Genomic DNA, 17,698 nt, shown 5'->3' with positions numbered 1-17,698 from the left:
ATGTGTACGCATGTCCTTGTATTCGTGCAGAGGTGTGCATGTGTGCATGCACACGAGAGGTGTACTCGTGTGTGCATCTCCTTCTATTCATGTAGGTGCACACGTGTGCGGATGTGTGTATGTGTATGAGCCTATGTATGTGTGCACATCTGTGTGATCGTGTAGGTGTGTGCATGTGTGGAAATATGCATGAGCACGTGCTCTCACACACGTGTGCACAGAGGCAGGGCAGGGGGCACACCCATCGTCCCGGGGACTGGAAGCCCATATGGAAAGTGTCAGCTCTCGGTACCCTAGAGGCCACGCAAGTGACAGGCTGAGGGTCACTAAGCCACGGAGCCCATCGACACATACCGCCCGTCACGTCCTCTGCTTCTCCCCGAGCTGCTAGCTACTCCGGGATCGACCTGTGATCAATCCACCGTGAACTGGTGTTTCCATTAGAAAACAACCCAAACAACCCCAGCAGCAAGGAAGGAGTTTACGGTTTCATTCCAAAGTCCCAGTGGGATGCCATCAGGAGCGCAGCCCCCAGACAGGGTGGTGGGTGTGATACCTTTATGCAGAAGCCGTAGTCGGTGGGGGCGCCGTACTGCTTCCTGCCGGCGATCAGTGAGAAGACGCTGCTCTCCTCCAAGCCCCCGAGCAGCTGCAGGTGTCGGGGCTCCTGTGGAAAGGGGGGGTCAGCTTCACAGGGGAGAACTTCCCAAGCACAGGAGAAGGCAGGCGCTTGCATGCGCTTGCACGTGCTCGTCAACAGAGGGCAGTCTGCGCACACTGTGTGCGCCTTCCCCTCTGACGGTCCACGCATCCTATGAAATCAGCGCTAAGTTAGACCAAATGCACCCAGCCCTCGCCAAGAAAACCCACCTCCCACGACCGTGACAACAGGGGCGTCGGTGGGGGGGGGCTCAGTCGGTTAAGCGTCTGCCTTCGGCTCAGGTCATGAACCCGGGGTCCTGGGGTCGAGCCCCGTGTGGGGGTCCCTGCTCAGCGGGAAGCCTGCTTCTCCCTCTGCCTGTGTCCCTCCCCCTGCTTGTGCTCTCTTTCTCTAATAAGTAAATAAAATCCTTAAAAAAACAAACAAAAAACCGCACCGTGACAACGTGATTGAGACCCTGCCATATCAAAGCTCCCTAACCAAACGTTCAAAGTGAAAACCAGGAGAACACCCGGAGCCTAACGTTCAAAGTGAAGAGCACGCTGCAACGCTCGGCCCGCACCAAGTCTGCTGCCCTGGTATGCAGCGGTGAGGTGGCCCGGAGGCCCGTGGGTCTGGGCTGTCGCCTGGTTTCCTAGGGAGACCAGCGGACCAGGAATTCGGACGTAGCTTAACCAGTTATCATAAGCTCGGGGGGACCCAGATGTGCATTTTCAAGGGAAGCCACATCTACTCTGAATGCCCCTGACCTGGCGTGATGATGGTGGCTTTTAAACCCACCTTTGATGCCCCCTTCGTGGAGCAATAAAGGCCTGATCTCCGCAAACACACGTACAGTTTTCTCCACGACTTCCTCCCCAGCTCCTTCACGTGCAGAAACCCCTGGATTTCAGGACAACTACTGGAGCTCAGGAAGTTCTGTGGAAGAGATGCGTCAGCGTCAGGTGTTGGTACGGGACGGGGGCAGGGAGGACGGGAGCAGGTGCGTCTTGCTGCCTTCACGGACATCTTGACATCGTCTGAATTACAAAAATACTCTTTTCTGGTCAAACCAAGCATTTTCAAATGGTAAGTTTTCCTTTCAAAAATCTTGAAACCCCACGTGAACTGGTGTGCAGGAAACAACGTGAGTCTTCGAGCACACGCGAGCCAATGGACCTCCCTTAACGCTGACAGAAAACGGGACGTCATAGATTTCCCTAGAAGACGGTAGGGTTAAGGGCCCTGCCCTTCCTCCTGGGTTTCCATGAAACATGCAGCCTGATCATCAGAGTTAGGGCGACAGGAAGCGCTGGGAGCAGTGTGGATGGAGACCAAGCACGTCACTTTCACCGAGTCGCCCTCCACAGAGAAGTGGGCTGATGGGTCTCTCCAGGAAGGCCTGGGTGACGCCGCTGTCGCAGCTGACCCCTCCCACCTGCAGCACACCTTTCTTGGGAAACGGAGGTCAAGAGCCAGGTCTGGGAGCGAGGCTGGAGCGGGCCCCCCACGGGGAGGGGCTGCGGAAAGGCCCGGTTTTTGTGAACAGGCTTCAGAAGGCAGAGGGACAACGAAGACAGATAGGTAACTCATTTTAATGTACACTTTGCTCCCTTTTAAAAGGTTTAATGGCAGCCCAATCCTTTTTCACGGTAAGGGGGCTCGGTCTCTGTGCAGAAATCCCCAGGGCGGCGGCCTGACCCAGGACCCGAGCTCCGGAGGAGTCGGGAGCCTGGAGGAGAATGTGCCGGCCTGTGGCTTCTCCCTCCCGCCCTTCTGCTCACGCTGCTTCTAGCTCGGAGGAAGCTTATCCTGTTTACAAGTGCTTGTTTCGCTTCGAAGGGGCCTGGCTGCACACACGTTTCCCAAGTCAGCCTTTATTTCTGGGTACTCTAAACCCCGTCGGGAGCCAAGACTGGGACATGACAGAGAATGCAACCCCGTCAAGGCTTTGGGTGGCCGCCACCACAGCGCGAGAGAATGTCCACCCAGAAACGCTTTCTTGCCCAGTACCTGCAAAAGCTGGTTGTGACCGCCGTTTGACTGTTGGCACCAAGTAACCATCTGCTCTGGGAAGAAATTCTGTGGAAATGGGAAAACAAACCCATTAGGTTAGTTTAAAAGTGGGGAAAAGCAGCCTTACGGGGATGCCAGTATTAAAAACATTCCTAACAGGTGCGCGGACGTCCGTCTGTATTTAAAATGACGCTCCTTCTTCCTCCCCTCCCCTGGTGGAAACGCCTACTTCAAAAGTTGCCATGTTTCCTTAAAAGGCGAGTTCGAGGTTGGAGTATCTATCACGTTTAATGTGGATTCCTGTCTCTCAGCGTGCACCAAGGCCAAGGGTCGCCACACGGTGTTACGCAAAATCAGTTATCAAATCTCTTACTTTCAAATAAAAAGGCAGCTAAACCACCGAGCCAGAAGTTGACGGTGGGTCTTCTGCTCACGTCACAACGGCTCGGCCTCATACCTCGGGACGGGAGCGCATGGTAGAGCAGCGGGAGGCTCCAGATCCTGACAGGTCACAGGATACGTGCTCCCCCACACCGCCCCCCAGAAAAATAAAAAAGAAAGGAAGATCCAGCCCAACGTGCCTGGAAACTCATTCTTCCACAAACCACAAAGTATTATTTGCTATTTGCAGAGAGCAGTGAGTTTTTATTCTTCTGCATATTGAACCAATCTGTTCCAATTTAACCATGAACCCCTGATATAACTGAAAAACCCACCCCTCATCTCTCCCGACTCAGAGGCTAACCCCCTTTCCCTCTGCTACCGTGGAAAAACACGCTCGTTACCTCTGGCCACTACACAAAGGCATTTAGTTAAGCAGCAGAGACTGAGTTCTGAGCAAGGGCGGTGGCGTGAGACAGCAACCCCTGACTCTCAAACCCTTCTGCCGCCCCCCTACGTCCACCTCGGTTACGTTACCCTCTGCTGCTACTGTTCCCAAGTATCAACCCCAAGACTGCAAGAGTCCCAAACCCCGAACCCAAAGAGATAAGAACTCTCACCGTAGGATTTTTGAAAAACTCGTATTTTGCGTAATTCTTCCTAAATAAAAACTTGCTTTCGCTTGCCATGGTACTCTCCACCTGGACCACCAGCTCATGATCTTCCAGGTACCTTTCTGCAGAAGAAAAAAACGTATGTGTGAGAAGATACAGGTAGAACCTGCAAGGTGGCCTCCCCCAGGGACGACGTTTGGCTCACGATCCGTTCCTCTTCACACGCTGTGAACTAAGAGGAGGTCCAGGGCCACGCCGGGTGCCGGCCAAGAGCCACGAACAGGCCCGCCTGCTTCTGGCTGCGAGGGAATCTGCCGGCAACAAGGGACCCACGACCCTGCCCCGCGTGTCCCCACGACAGGAGGGAGGAGCCACGCCCGGCTTGAGTGCTAGATCTCGACCCCTGTCTTTACTTTCAGAAAAGGGGACTGGCTCAGGTTGGCATTCATTTAAAATGGATTTTCTGGTGCAAAACTGATCAGTGACTTCTGTTCTGAAATTTAGTCAGGAAAAACCATTTCTGTAGGTATAGGGACAAAAGCCAAGCATCGCAAACCGGCTTATGGTTGGTTCACAAACCTGAAATTTTTCACCAGATGAAATATGGAGAAATAGACCAGTGGGGTTATAGCGACCTAAGTGAGCACGAGCCGATGCCACGTTCCAAAGCAGAGTGTTCCCTCCACACAGGCTCATTAGGAAGCCGCGGGGGACCCTTGGGGGGGGGGGGAGCAGCTCTGAGGGGCGCACGCGGACAGGCGCACGGGCCTCCCTCCTCCAGCCTCCCCACGTCCCAACCACCATGGCAAGATCCCGGGACAGATGCGCACAGACTGGGCCCAGGGCGGCTAGGCAGAGGGGAGCGGGGAACCCATGCGCCCTGAAAGGGGTGTGTTCCTCTACTCCGGGTCACCCCGGCACCACCCGCGGGGGCTCAGGTACCCACAGGTGGCTCCCCTTCTCCGACCCGCAGGGGGCCCGGAGCCTGGGCCAGCAGGGGGCTCAGGAAGACTGTGTGTGACTCCCTTCCCAGAGACCCCCGTCTGCCATGGGATGTCCACACACCACTTTTCCCAGCTGTGAAAAAGCCACTCTGCCAACTTCAGCTCAAAGTCTTTTTCTCCAGTTCTCACTTTCCCTATTATTCCAAAAACAGGTATTTTCAAACAACCTTAGGTGAGTCTATTAAACAACCCCGTTGCCATCCATCAGCTTCCTATAATCACAACGGAAAGCGACATTTCATCAAAAATCCCAAAGGATTTCTTTGTACAAACGGAAGAGCTGGACACTCCTCAAAGGGGATTCGTATTTTTTCCACGTTCTGACACCAAATCCAGCATCTACACCACCACCCTACTCCACTTGCAAGGTTACAGATCACACAACTCAGGAGAGCAGGTATTTGCCTTAAAATGCGGCGTGGACAAGCAAGTCCTTGGCAGAAGCCTGAGCCGCCCGCCCCGGCTCGCAGCAGCATCCCGCCTTGCAGCCCCACTCCTGGAGCCGCACCTGCACGGCCCAGCCACCGCAGGGAGCAGAGCCGGCTGTCAGCACGCTTGTTAACAGCGGCTCGGGGCTCTGCGGGCCTGGGGACTACGAACAAAGTCAAGGGGGAGATACCACGGAAAACAACCCCGACGTCTGCACACACCCGACAACCAGCATTCCGGTGCTTTTCGGCTGGCATGACAAGGAGACAGAGATGGGAAAGGTCAGTCCTCGAAGGCCCTTCTGAGCACCGAGGGCTGAGCACGGCAGCTGTTTGACCTTCAACACCTGTCGGCACGTCCGGATGGCAGCGTCCCTGCTGTGGCCAGGTCCTTCAGAGGGTGACCTCATGCATGCCTCTCTCACCTGGCCAGATACACACACAATGCTGTCAACAGCCCAAACAGAGAGCTCAGGCCTTTTCCTGGAGGGCTGCAACCTAATTCTCGCAACAAAATTCCCCAAATCCCCGGACTTCCCGGGAGCTGTCTTCCCATCACCGTGCTCCACGATGACTGGGCTCCCCTGCTCATCCGGCCTGGTGCCTGTGGTCACCCAGGGCCTGGGTGGGGGCACCCCCGCCCTCGCGGGGATGCAGCTCACCTGCAGTCACACTGTCAACGCCACGGGGGCACCGGGATGCCGTCTGCATGCCCCAGTTAACAGTTTTACAAAATCCCTTTAAAAAAATCATTTGTTCACTTGACACAGCTGCAGGCTGGCTGTAAGCTCTCCTGACATGCCCTCCAGGTGCAGGCCTCCTGGTGGAAGGGAGCCCTCCGGAGCCTCACCACTCACATGCTCGGGGTGGACGGTGGGACTGTGTGCGTCCCGTTCTGCACCGCCCAGCCCCCCGCCTGGCCCCGGTGGCTGCTGAGTGGTCTTGGTCAGGGACAGTGTTTGCAAGGCTGAGTGCTCGATGCAAAAGACCGAGGCCAAGACCCCCCGCCACCCCGCCCTGCAACAGGCACGATGTGTGTGTCTCGCTAACGTAAGAGATCACATCCACAGCCAGAGCTGGGAGTCACAAGGCACAGACCAGCTGCCCTAAGATCATCCATCACTAAGGGCTCTGCCCCAACTTGTCAAAGGGCCTCGAGTGGTTAAGTGACTTCAGGAGCTGATGCTGGGGCTGAAGAAAGGCACTAACTGGGCAGGGAACATTCCCACCAGCCAGAGACACTGCCCGCCGAGCACCAGCCGACACCTCTGCACCTGCTCCCCCCTCCCCCGAGTATGATGCCCCCCGCCCACGGGGGCCGCCGAGGGCTGCAACCACATGCATGCATATGTGGTCTTCTGCTAGTGCAAACAAAACCACCTTTTCTCAATAGTCACTCCTGGCTGGGGAAAAGTTTAATATCACTAAGGCTCTAATATTTTACCTGCGAAGATCAGGGTAGTCATTGTGGCTTGAAATCCTCAATTCAAAGGCTATACGTAGGCTCAAAGTGCCCTTGGGATTAGCTCACTTATGCCTCAGTTATCGGGGGTGACTATCTGCCTAGTATCAGCCTCCCAGATCTGAGGCTCTGTCTGGCGCCCAAACCACAGGCCTCGCGTATGTGCAGGTCCCCAGAGCATCTCCAACACACAACAGAGAAAGCGACTTTCCAGAGGGTCCTGTAACTGGGGACGTGGGCCTGGACGGCTCTGCCCGAGAGCGGGGGGATCACCTGACTGCGTGCCAGAACCCAGAAGCGCCCCCAGAACATCATCCCTTGAAGAATTCTGCCCCAGGCGAGCGCATTCACGCCTGATCTCGGGGATTCAAGGCTGACACTCTCTCAAATAAATAAATAAAATCTTAGAAAAAAAAAAAATCACCCCTTTAGAGTATGTTAAGTCCATCTGTGAATAAGAAAAATAAGGAATAAAAGAAAAAACTATCGTATCCCTAAAAATACCGTGTGTGCCCTCTGCACAGAGCACCGGGTGTTACATGAAAACAATGAATCGTGAAACACTACATCAAATAACTAATGATGTATTGTAGGGCAACTAACATAATAAAATTAAATTAAAAAAAAGAATACTGAGTGTGCATGTGTATTTCTTTTACGAGTTTCTCGGAATAAATTCTTTTTCATGTGGGTGATGATTTCTGAAGTTTTGCCCTACAGAAATTATCTCTGGCATGATGTTCGAGAAATCAAGAGCTACCACAAAAAAATACGTGAACCTTTCTCACAGTCTTTGTATGTTCAATTTTTTTGAGTGTATCCGTCCCCATTTTATACACGCTCTTGGTGTGGACAAACATACTCCTCTGTTACGGTATCTGCAGAAGGCCTTTCTATAATTCCTTTCAAATTAAGATTCAGACTTTTGAATGGGCTTCAAGAATATTCATATTGGGCCCAAGTCCAGAGCTGTGTCTTTGAAGTCCATTCTGCGTGTGCACGTATGCATAAATGTGCATATATGCATGCTTGGCATGTGTACGCATCCATACATGCTGCAGGGTTGCAACTATTGTTTAATTTCCAAGTTATGTGTACGTCAGTAGATGCTGCTGGTGGCCCCATCAGATCAATGTAGGATCCATTCGTGGGTGTCCCAAACTGGAGCTTGCCAACAGGTCACCTATTGCTGCAGTAACTTAAGACACCACCAACTCAGGGGCGCCTGGGTGGCTCAGTCGGTTAAGCGTCTGCCTTGGGCTCAGGTCATGGTGCCAGGGTCCTGGGATTGAGCCCCGCATCAGGCTCCCTGCTCAGTGGGGACCCAGCTTGTGCTCGCTCACTCTCTAACAAAAAAATAAATAAAATCTTAAAACAAAAGAACGCCGACTCAGAGTTATGTAGCAGTGTTTAGGCTTGGATTGTAGAACATCATTGGAAAGAACACTATTTCGTTACATGAATATTCCAGACCTGGAAGTTTAGACTTGATCTCTTAATCTTCCAGAAAGGTTCAGGAGAAAAGTTCAGAGCCACAGGAAGAACTCTGTGATAGTTTTTCTCCTTCAGCATGTGGAAGACATACAGCTGTGGATTTGGAGAAAATTCTGGTTTTAAGTGCGTGCCTGTGATTTTATAAGCACCGTACATTATCCGCTAAGAATTTCAACAGAAATCTGTAAAATTTCTTGACCTGAAATAGACCACCTGAGCAAGAAACCCCACAAAACCCCCAAATCTCCGTAAGTTCCGTAAATGGCACCTATTTCAAAATATCTTCTTGCTCTCTACACACGACACACACATGCATGCGCGCTCAGTGAGAACATCGTGAACCAGCCCAGCGATACACCAGAACACTCCAACTTCTGCAGGCCGTCACTGCAGCACCCCATTCCCGTGAGGAGGATGAACTGCTGTTTGAGCAGTGATCCCAGGATGGTGCTCCCCACCCCCCCAAGCCCCGCCAGGCTGCCCTCTCCAGACTGCAGCTGTGCACCAGGCCCCGAGCACCTGCCACAGCCAGTTCTCCAGCCAAATCACAGAGAGAACCTTCCTGCTGTGTGTGCGTCCTGGGGAACGGCGCTGCCACCCTCCCAGAGCAAGCTTCTGGAAGCAGCGGGGGTGGGGTGGGGAGGGGGGGCTGGGAGGGAGGCAGGAGAAACAGGTGTGCAGCAGAGAGGAGACAGCACGCAGAAGTCTCGCTGTCGGGGCAGGGGCTCCGTGGGCTGTGCACCGGGCCCCCCAGTGTGCTCCCTACCTAGCCCCAGGTGCGGGTGGTGCTCCACGAGCGTCCAGCTATTGTCGTCCACACAGTGACTTCTGTAAACCAGGAGCTGACACAGGTCCCTGGCTGTCATGTCTGCAGCTGTCTCCACCACTCTGCTCGTCCCGTCCTCACTGAAGACTCTCACATCCTGCAACATACAAAGGGCACACTTACAGATGAGCCACTTGGGTTTTCCAGGAATAAATGCTGCATCGAGATCCAGCAGAAAAGGTAAGCATGGCAGCGTTCTGTCCTTCCAAGCAGCAAGCAGTGGCCCGCCGTGGTGGGGCATGCAGGGTTACAGCAGGAAGTTCTTGAGATGCCAGGACACCTCGGGGCACACAGGGCGCATGGCCAGGCCGGAGTGGATGAACTGCCCCCCAGCCACCTGTCTCAGGAAGCGCCAGAACCCGTGTCAAATACCGCTGGTGGTCTCGGGGCTGGACATTTCACAGCGGGACCAGCTGCACAGACAAATGGAGCGACCCACATCCTAACTGATGAGTCCACCTGCTGTCTGTTCCCAGAGTCTGGGGTGCAGCGGCCGGCGCCCCGTCACCCCCCTGCACACACACAGGTCAGTTCACTAAGACTCAGGGAGAGTCGACACGAGTAAGTACGAATCTGCTGAAATTTAAAATACTCAAAGGACGGGGCAGAGTAGGAACATAGTCACAAAATTCTTTGGCCCCTGTTCCCCACTCCTGCTACAGAATGACAAGCCAGCTTCATTTCCCTGGTACCGTTCAAAGCCACCACGAATGACGCGCTCCTGGGTAAAAGGACAGTCAAGCAGAAATCCCCGGGATCATAAATATCCTCTGCCCCAGTGACAGAGCGATAGGGACAGGGATGCAGCCTCTGGGGGAACATGGAATGCTTTAAAAACAAAAACAAAAAACCACCTTACCTCAACAGCATGGAAAAAGCAGTCAGAGGAACAAGATGGCATTTTAAATTGAGACAGTCTCCTGAAAGGGAGTCTGTCCCCGGCTTTTCCACTGTCCCTGCCAGGCTGGGCCCCTCCTGGGCTGCCCCAGCAATAGTGGCTGTGCAGAAGTGCGGGGAGCTGGGCGGGCAGGGAGGGCTGTCTCCGGGCAGGTGGGGAAGCGGCCGCAGGGCTGCTAGGTCGTGAATCAAGCCACGCAGGGCAGACCACTCTGGTCCCTCCCTGGGCCAGATGCAATCAGCCCCCAATGGGCTCCCCACTTCAGTGCGGAGCTTGTTGGCCTGAGATAGCCCCGCTCTCCATGTTCCCGTGACAGAGAAACGGAACGCAGGACGCCCAGAGCCCGAGCACGCGCGTTCTCTGAATCCAGGCCTGTCTGCCAAGTGTCCCAGAGATCTGTGTCCGCAGCTCAGCGGCCTCTGAATGTCAGTGGGTCCTGATCAAGTATCTGCAGCTCTCTTATTCCCGCTCTGTCCCTTTTCCCAGGTGCAAATCCTTTCGCCAGGTGCAAATCCTTTCCCCAGGTGCAAACTCCTTTCCCCAGGTGCAAATCCCTTTCCCAGGTGCCAACTCCTTTCCCCAGGTGCGAACTCCTTTCCCCAGGTGCGAACTCCTTTCCCCAAGTGCCAACTCCTTTCCCCAGGTGCGAACTCCTTTCCCCAGGTGCCAACTCCTTTCCCCAGGTGCCAACTCCTTTCCCCAGGTGCAAACTCCTTTCCCCAGGTGCAAATCCTTTCGCCAGCTGCAAACTCCTTTCTCCAGGTGCAAATCCTTTTCCCAGGTGCAAATCCCTTTCCCAGGTGCCAACTCCTTTCCCCAGGTGCAAATCCTTTCCCCAGGTGCAAATCCCTTTTCCAGGTGCCAACTCCTTTCCCCAGGTGTGAACTCCTTTCCCCAGGTGCCAACTCCTTTCCCTAGGTGCGAACTCCGTTTCCCGGGTGCAAACGCTGTCTGGCCAGAGAGAGCGAGTTGTGGGGTCAAGTCCCTGTTGCAAGGAGTGAATGCAGGAGCAGGAATGGGGATTGTCCAGTCCCGCGAGGCCTGTCCCTGCTGTCACCACCCCTGCCGGGCCCCTCTCAGCCACCCCGGAGAAATCCCCAGGGGAGCCAATCAGGATTGAGGGACAAGCTTGCTACTCACATGCATTTTTATAGAAACCTACTCATCTCTTTCTGGGAGTTCACATTTCGCTCGACAGAAGTTATACTTCCACGAAACAAATTAAATATTCAAGGACAGCTGACGCGAGGGACTCCATAAAAGCGACATTTAATTTAAACAATGAAAATAGGTCTTTTTGTCTGTAGGTCCAAATTTCCAAAAAAAAAAAAAAAAAAAAAACCCCACAAAACAACGCACTAACACAAAAGAGAAACTAATTTAGAAAGTACAACTGGGTCCAGATAATTCCTTAGAAATACGCTAATTGCACAGTCTACCGAGGCCTCTGCCAAACCCAGTGTGCTCCTGAGCTTCCTCTTTGCTCAGCGTGGGGGGAGTTCTCCTGGATTACAATCAACATCAGCTTCTCTAGAACACTTCGATCATGTTGAAGTCTGTTTATCAATTTCCCTGCCCCAAATCAGGTCTGGCCCCGGTATTTAATCTTCTTCCCGGCCCGAATGCATTTTTCTGTAAACTCACTCTCCCCTCCCTGCCGCTCACGGCCGCCCCCCCAGAAGTCTACATATAGTCTCAGTATTAAAAGCTAAGATGTGCTTTTTGTCTCAAGGCCAAGTCCACGGCTTTCGGATTCCTGGCGCGGGCCGGGCTGACAGGCCAGGGGCAGGGGCAGACACAGACTGGGCTCCAGGGGCAGGACCTCGGAGCCCACGCTGGCCGCCCTGCCCCGGCCACCTCCCAAGACGGAAAGGCAGGAAGCAGATACACGTGGCAGCAGGCTCCGGTGGGGCTCATGTCCAGGGCTACACAGGAGAATACTTGAGCGAATACTAAGGCACAAACAGAAATGTTCGGTCCCAGTTGGCCACCTTCCACCGTGCCTCCGGAAGCCGCCAGTTGAAGGGGCATCTAGCACCGCGAGGTACCTTTTCAGTGACCACCTGGGCGGTGCCGGGCCTCATTCTAGAAGCAAATTAGGATGTGAGATCTCAGCCTGGGGCACAGGCCTGGGGCAAGGGCTGCGGGGAGCAGGCTGAGCCTCCCTCAATGCATGGACATTCAAGCAGCTCATACAGAAGCTCCTCCATGGGGAGCAGGCCAGGGTCTCTGCTCCCCCCCTGCCGCAGCTCACGGTTCAGCCACGAGAAGAGTCCTCCCATGGGCCTGTGCCTTCCCGGGGTACAGCCTATCCAGGGAAGGTACGGCTCTGGGTAATACCAGGATGGGGTGAACTTGGGAGTGCAGCCCCGTGGCCCCAGCCCGTGTGACCTCAGGCTGGTGAGACTCACTTTCCCCTCTGTGCCATGAGCACTGCTTGGGGAGTCGATCACAAGTGCAAAGCACAGTGTTTGCTATAAGGATGTTAGAGCACCATTTACGACCTCCCATGTCAAAGCGGGGGCGGGGGGGGCTCTAGAATCAGACTGGGCTGCAGTCTGGCTTCATCGCTAACTAGCTGCGGGAACCTGGCACAGTGGCCCCGTGCCTCAGTCTCCTCATCTGTGAAATGGGGATATGTGAGTAGCACTGACCTCACAGTGCAGGCTTGGCTCAGGTTAAGGAGAGCCCCTCTTGGAAAGGTCTCGGGCCCCTGCACCTGGCCCCTGGGGGTGTGCTCACACCGCAAATGGAGCCAGGAATGAGGCAGGCTCCGTCTGAAGGATGCAGACACCATGGAAGGGGGCCACCTGGACCCAGACTCAGGCTTTCGAATCTGGGAATACAAGCCTCGTGACAGGTAAGATGCAGCGGGGACAATTCAGTGGGAAAAGCCAACCGCTGAATCCTGAATCCTCAATTTCCTCCTCTCTGTTGCAAAAGAAACTCAGTAGCTCATTGCTTTTAAAAATAAAATGGTAATATTAAAGAGAACATACTTAGAGCAATAGCGTGAGGCGCTTTCTCTGCAGAGGTAGCAGGGGAAGGAATGCTCCATCAGGCCACCCAGCCCCTGACCGCTGGGCACCGCGGCCTGTGAAAAAAGCCCTGGAATGGTAATAGAACATTCCGGCGTTCCCAGAGCCCTGCTGTCACTTTTTATATATTCCCTGCACAGACCGAGAAGCAGACCAAAAGGAAGGAGTTTGAGAACCATCAGGGTGGAGGTGACACAGCTCCATGGCCCCAATCTGCCCTCTGGGGAGCCTGGCTTCTGGCCCGGGGTCCCCAACAGGTAGGCCGTGGGGGTCACCTCCCTGCCCATCTTGCTCTCCTTCATGTGCAGGGCACACCTTGCTCAAAATCTCCTCCTGAGCTGAGAAGGCCTTCACTTTGGCCCAGACCAGTGTGGAAAGACAGAAAATGGGCTACTTTCAGTTCTTCGCCCTCAGCACCTTCCACAGGGTAGGATGGCCCTGAAGGTCAGCCCTCTCAGGGGGCATGGACGGAGCGGAGCTGAGGGGGGCCCAAACTCTGGCCATCAGAAAAGGGAGGGGAGGGCCCTGAGCGAGGAGCTCCCAAGCCAGCTTTGTCTTCCTTCTTTACCTTCCATCAACTGACTTCTTAGCTCTAAGCTCTCCCAGGTCCATTTTTTTTTTTTAAGATTTTATTTATTTGACAGAGAAAGAGATCAAGCACAAGCAGGGGGAGCAGCAGAGGGAGAGGGAGAAGCAGGCCTCCGACTGAGCAGGGAGCCCGATGCGGGGCTCGATCCCAGGACCCTGGGATCATGACCCGAGCTGAAGGCAGACGCTTAACGACTGAGCCACCCAGGCGCCCCTCCAGGTCCACTTTCAGTGCATTTTCCAAAGTGAGGACGTAAGCTGAGCTTTTCAGAAACTTCTGAAGTTTCTTGTCAATACTGGGGGGGGTTAACACTTATGGACAAGTCAGGTTGTAATCCAAGGACTGCCAGGGACAGGAAGTGGGCTGTGCTGATGATACCCGTCCCGGCTGGGACCACAAGGAAGAAAGTGGGAAAGCCAGCCACGGCCAGGCAGGTGGACGGCCTCCCGGAGGGCCACACCTGGTGCCCGGGCAGGTGGGGGGCTCCACCCAACGAAGCAGCCGTGCTGGGGCGCAACATGAACGCCTTCCGAGGCAGGTGTCACTGTCCCCCAACCAGATGAGGGAGGCGAGTCTCAGTCATGCAGAATGGCTTGCCCAGCATCCAGCAAATGGAAACTGCTGGAGCCCCAACCTAAACCCAGAGCACCTGCTCTGCTTCACTTTGCTTCTTTGCCGGCAAGATGCTTCCCAACACTGGAGAATCTTCCCTGCCATGAGGGATCCGTGGCCTCCTAGGAGCGACGTGAAAAGGCTTCTGATTCTCGTGTGCCCTGAAGCCCTAATCGGGCATTTACAGTAAGTCTGGAGGAAATTAAGTTCAGTTCAGACTGAGGCAGAACCATGGTTAGGCTAGATGAATTTCAGTGAAAAATAATGTAAACCGAACAATTTTTTCCAATTCTGTTCTAAGTTAATGGTTCCACTTTGAGATATAAAGTACGATAACCGGAACTGCTCCATGTAATTATATGGCTCTATTCGAGGTAATAAGAACATACATACTAATCCTGTTCAATGAAACTGAGTCAAACTTACTTTAAAAGAAATCTCCATTATAATTTGTTGACTTCCAAGTTTCAATAAAAAAATATTTTCAGTCCTTGCAAATCCTTTTTAAAGGAGTTAACATTCAAAAAACAACTCACTGAGGGGCACTTGGGTGGCTCAGTCGGTTAAGCATCTGCCTTCGGCTCAGGTTATGATCCCAGGGTTCCGAGATTGAGTCCTGCATTGGGCTCCCCGGTCAGCTTCTGCTTCTCCCCCATAACCCCCTGGCTCCTGTTCTCTCTCTCACTCACTCTCTCTCAAATAAATAAATAAGTAAAAATCTTTAAAAAAATAAAATACAACAATGCATCAAATAGTTCTCGAAAGTCAACCACAGATTTCAGGGTCCCCCAGCGGACTCCCCTCCTTGAATGGCTCTCATCAGCCCAAGAGGCGGCTGACAAGATTCGAAGCACAGGGCGGCCCACCTTTATGCCTCTATTTCAAACCAGACAGACCATTTGGAAGACTTAACTTGCTCATCTGTATTTCTTCTTTCTCGAATGGATACGCGTAGCCTATGACTTTGACAAAGGCGATACTGATAAAGTGATATCATTCTGTCGAAAACTGAAATAAAAGCTATTTTAGCAAAGATGCAACCCTCCTTTGGTGGACTGAAGACAGCACAGGGATCCCAGTGTTTGGAGGCGAGCGAAGCTGGGCCTCAGCTTCCCCACGTGTAACACGGTGGTGGCACCAAGCAGTCCGCCAGGCTTCACGCAAGGGCTCCTACCCGGGTCTCCGCCAATCAAGAGGCCCCGTTGCTGTTGTCATGGGAACGTCGGCTTGCCTCTCCTCCTCTCCTAGGGGAGCAGGGCCACAGCTCCTTCACCATTCTTGTTCTGCCCTGCCCACCTGCTCGGCTGCTCCGGGAGGGAGCCCTGGGGAAGCAACGCACTTTCCACCACACTCACTTTTCTCCCTGCTCAGAAAAAATCCAGAGAGGCCCTCCACCGGAAAGCACGGCCTCTTTCACTCGGTGAGACGCTTTGCTGGTGACTCGTTCACACCTTCCCTCCACCTTACCCCAGGCCTCCTTGTCTGCTAGGCTCCCCTCTGGTTTCCAGGACCAGGGATGACAGGCTGGGGCGAGCGCAGGTGCACAGGGGGGATGCTAGTCCCTGCAGAGAGCCCCACAACGGTGACAGGTGCCTGGCCACCTGTGCCCAGCACCACAAGAACCAGCAAGGACACATCCAGGAGCTCTGTTCACTTAAATCTCCGAAGGAAGAGGAGACTATTCACGGTGGAGTCGACTTGGGGGAACCCACTCTATTTCCCGTGTGTAAGGACAACATCAGCCGCTCCCGGGACATGTGAGGGTGGGAGGGGCGGGGCCACGTAAAGTAGAAATTCCCAACATGTACGTACGTACGTACACACACACACACACACACACACACACCCAGAGATACTAGTGTTTTTTTTTTATCATAAAAGTAACACTGTAACATTTAAAAATAGGGACAAAGGAAAACAAATCTGAGAATACCGACAATTCCCCTATCAGTTAACATTCTAGAGTGTGCCCTTCTAGTATTCTTTTGTGCACGTATTTATAAATAGACACACTGACAGAGTTAGGATCACAGGACAGAGTTTTGCAATCAGGCTGGTTAGCTTCAGGTTACGTCGTAAATATCTCCAGGGCACTACACATCTTTGATGTTTCAGCGCCCGGGAGGTGTTTGTCCACGTGGCCGTGGGGACCACGGTGCTGTCCTGACAGCTGTCCACGTGGGTGGTTTCGAGTCTTTCGCGCTCACCGACTGCACCGCTTGGCACATCTTCCTATGTGAGTCTCAGTGTGTGTGTCTATTTTCTCAGGATACATCGCTAGATGTCAAGCTTTATTTTTTTTTTTTTTAAAGACTTACTTATTTTAGGGGAGGGGGAGAGAAAGAGAGCGAGCACATGCACAGGGGAGGGGCAGAGGGAGAGGGAGACAGAATCTCAAGGAGATTCTGTCCTGAGCGCAAAGCCCGACGTGGGACTCGATCTCAGGACCCCGAGATCATGACCTAAGCCGAAACCAAGAGTCAGGTGCTTAACCCCCGAGGCGCCCAGAGGTCAAGCTTTATTAAAATACATCTCTAATAAGAGAAATCTTCCCAACAGCAGAGACGACTGACCCATGTGTTTGGTAGAATGCTGTTCCCTAAAACTGGATTGGTTAAAGAACAGAATGGGACCAGGTACGAGTCCACTCAGCCCCCCACTTAAGAAACGGTTATGAAGCACGTTCTCGGTGCAGTCCCCACTCCCCGGGACATCCCAGGTTCCCCCAGTGCCCACGTCCCACACTGTCTAGAAGCATCAATCAGGTCGAGGATTTCCGGCTCCACAGCGAGAGCATGGACTTTGGAACCTGCCAGTCCTGGATTCAGACTCTCCCTCCCATTGCTGCATGAGCCTCCCCTGCCCTGACCATCAACACCCTCACTACCACAGCGGGGGGGACAGTCATCACACAGGCTTACGCTGGGTGGCACATGGGGGGGGTGCATATAACTCCCTCGTGTGCAGAGCACACCCTCAGTAAAGGATCATTCCAGACAGATTCTGTCTGACCTGTGTTCTTCTGGGGGGCACCACATGCCTAGATCGCCCTGCTGCACCAACCCACAAAGGGAAAGCATTTGCACAGAAAGAGTTCATCCCAAACTTCTGCTTCAAAGACTTTATCTCAAGTCTAAGGGTGGAAATCCCAGGAATTAGGAGTTTGTTTGCATTCCAAAAAGCTGGAGCCCAAAAGGAAGAAGGCAGTGATGGTGCTGGAGAACAGAAACCACCCCCCCACTACCCCCCACCCCAGGGCCACCTGTCCTTCGTGAGGTGGGGTGGGGACAGCGGGGCTGACCTCCAGGAGGCCTGGTGACCAGCTCAAGGTGGGCAGGAACCCGTGCAGCCTGAGTACCGAGCTGGGGCCTGCGGTGTGGCCGGGGCTGGGCGCCTGCTTCCGGACTGGAGCCTCCGTGGGAGCCAACTCCTGGAGCCGAGCCCTTCCCAGGGCAGCGCTGTCTTTCAGGGGCACTGGGACCACACACACGCAGTGTAAATGCAATTCTGATTTGAACACTGAATTTTTTTTTTTTTTATGATATTAAGGAATCAGGAGTGATGACAATTGTGGGTAAAAAAAAAAAAAAAAGTTGACGATCTTTTACAGAACCAGAAATATTGTAAAATGTTTACAAGTAAGTGCTATTTTGATGTGAGATTCTGGTCAAAACAGCAGATCGGGGGGGGGGCGGG

The 17,698-nt window shown here is 53.6% G+C and overlaps 1 protein-coding gene across 4 annotated transcripts in view; it reads right to left on the bottom strand.

The window, feature by feature from the left end:
* GRB10 (growth factor receptor bound protein 10) overlaps positions 1–17,698 on the bottom strand; it is a 172,074-nt gene that overhangs the window by 20,182 nt on the left and 134,194 nt on the right. For all 4 annotated transcript variants that reach the window (XM_025853128.2, XM_073885064.1, XM_073885063.1 and 1 more), the window contains 5 exons: positions 8,806–8,962; positions 3,658–3,773; positions 2,654–2,722; positions 1,442–1,579; positions 557–667 (listed from right to left, as the gene is read on the bottom strand). In XM_025853128.2, coding sequence (XP_025708913.1) covers positions 557–667; positions 1,442–1,579; positions 2,654–2,722; positions 3,658–3,773; positions 8,806–8,962 — 591 coding nt within the window. The remainder of the gene's footprint in view (positions 1–556; positions 668–1,441; positions 1,580–2,653; positions 2,723–3,657; positions 3,774–8,805; positions 8,963–17,698) is intronic.

Source organism: Callorhinus ursinus, unplaced genomic scaffold (assembly GCF_003265705.2).
Source record: "Callorhinus ursinus isolate GAN/ISIS: 27379988/994484 unplaced genomic scaffold, GSC_fseal_2.0 scaffold60, whole genome shotgun sequence".
Taxonomy (NCBI): domain Eukaryota; kingdom Metazoa; phylum Chordata; class Mammalia; order Carnivora; family Otariidae; genus Callorhinus; species Callorhinus ursinus.
The sequence above is the reverse complement of the archived record's forward strand: the minus strand, read 5'-3'. Positions and strand labels throughout refer to the sequence as shown.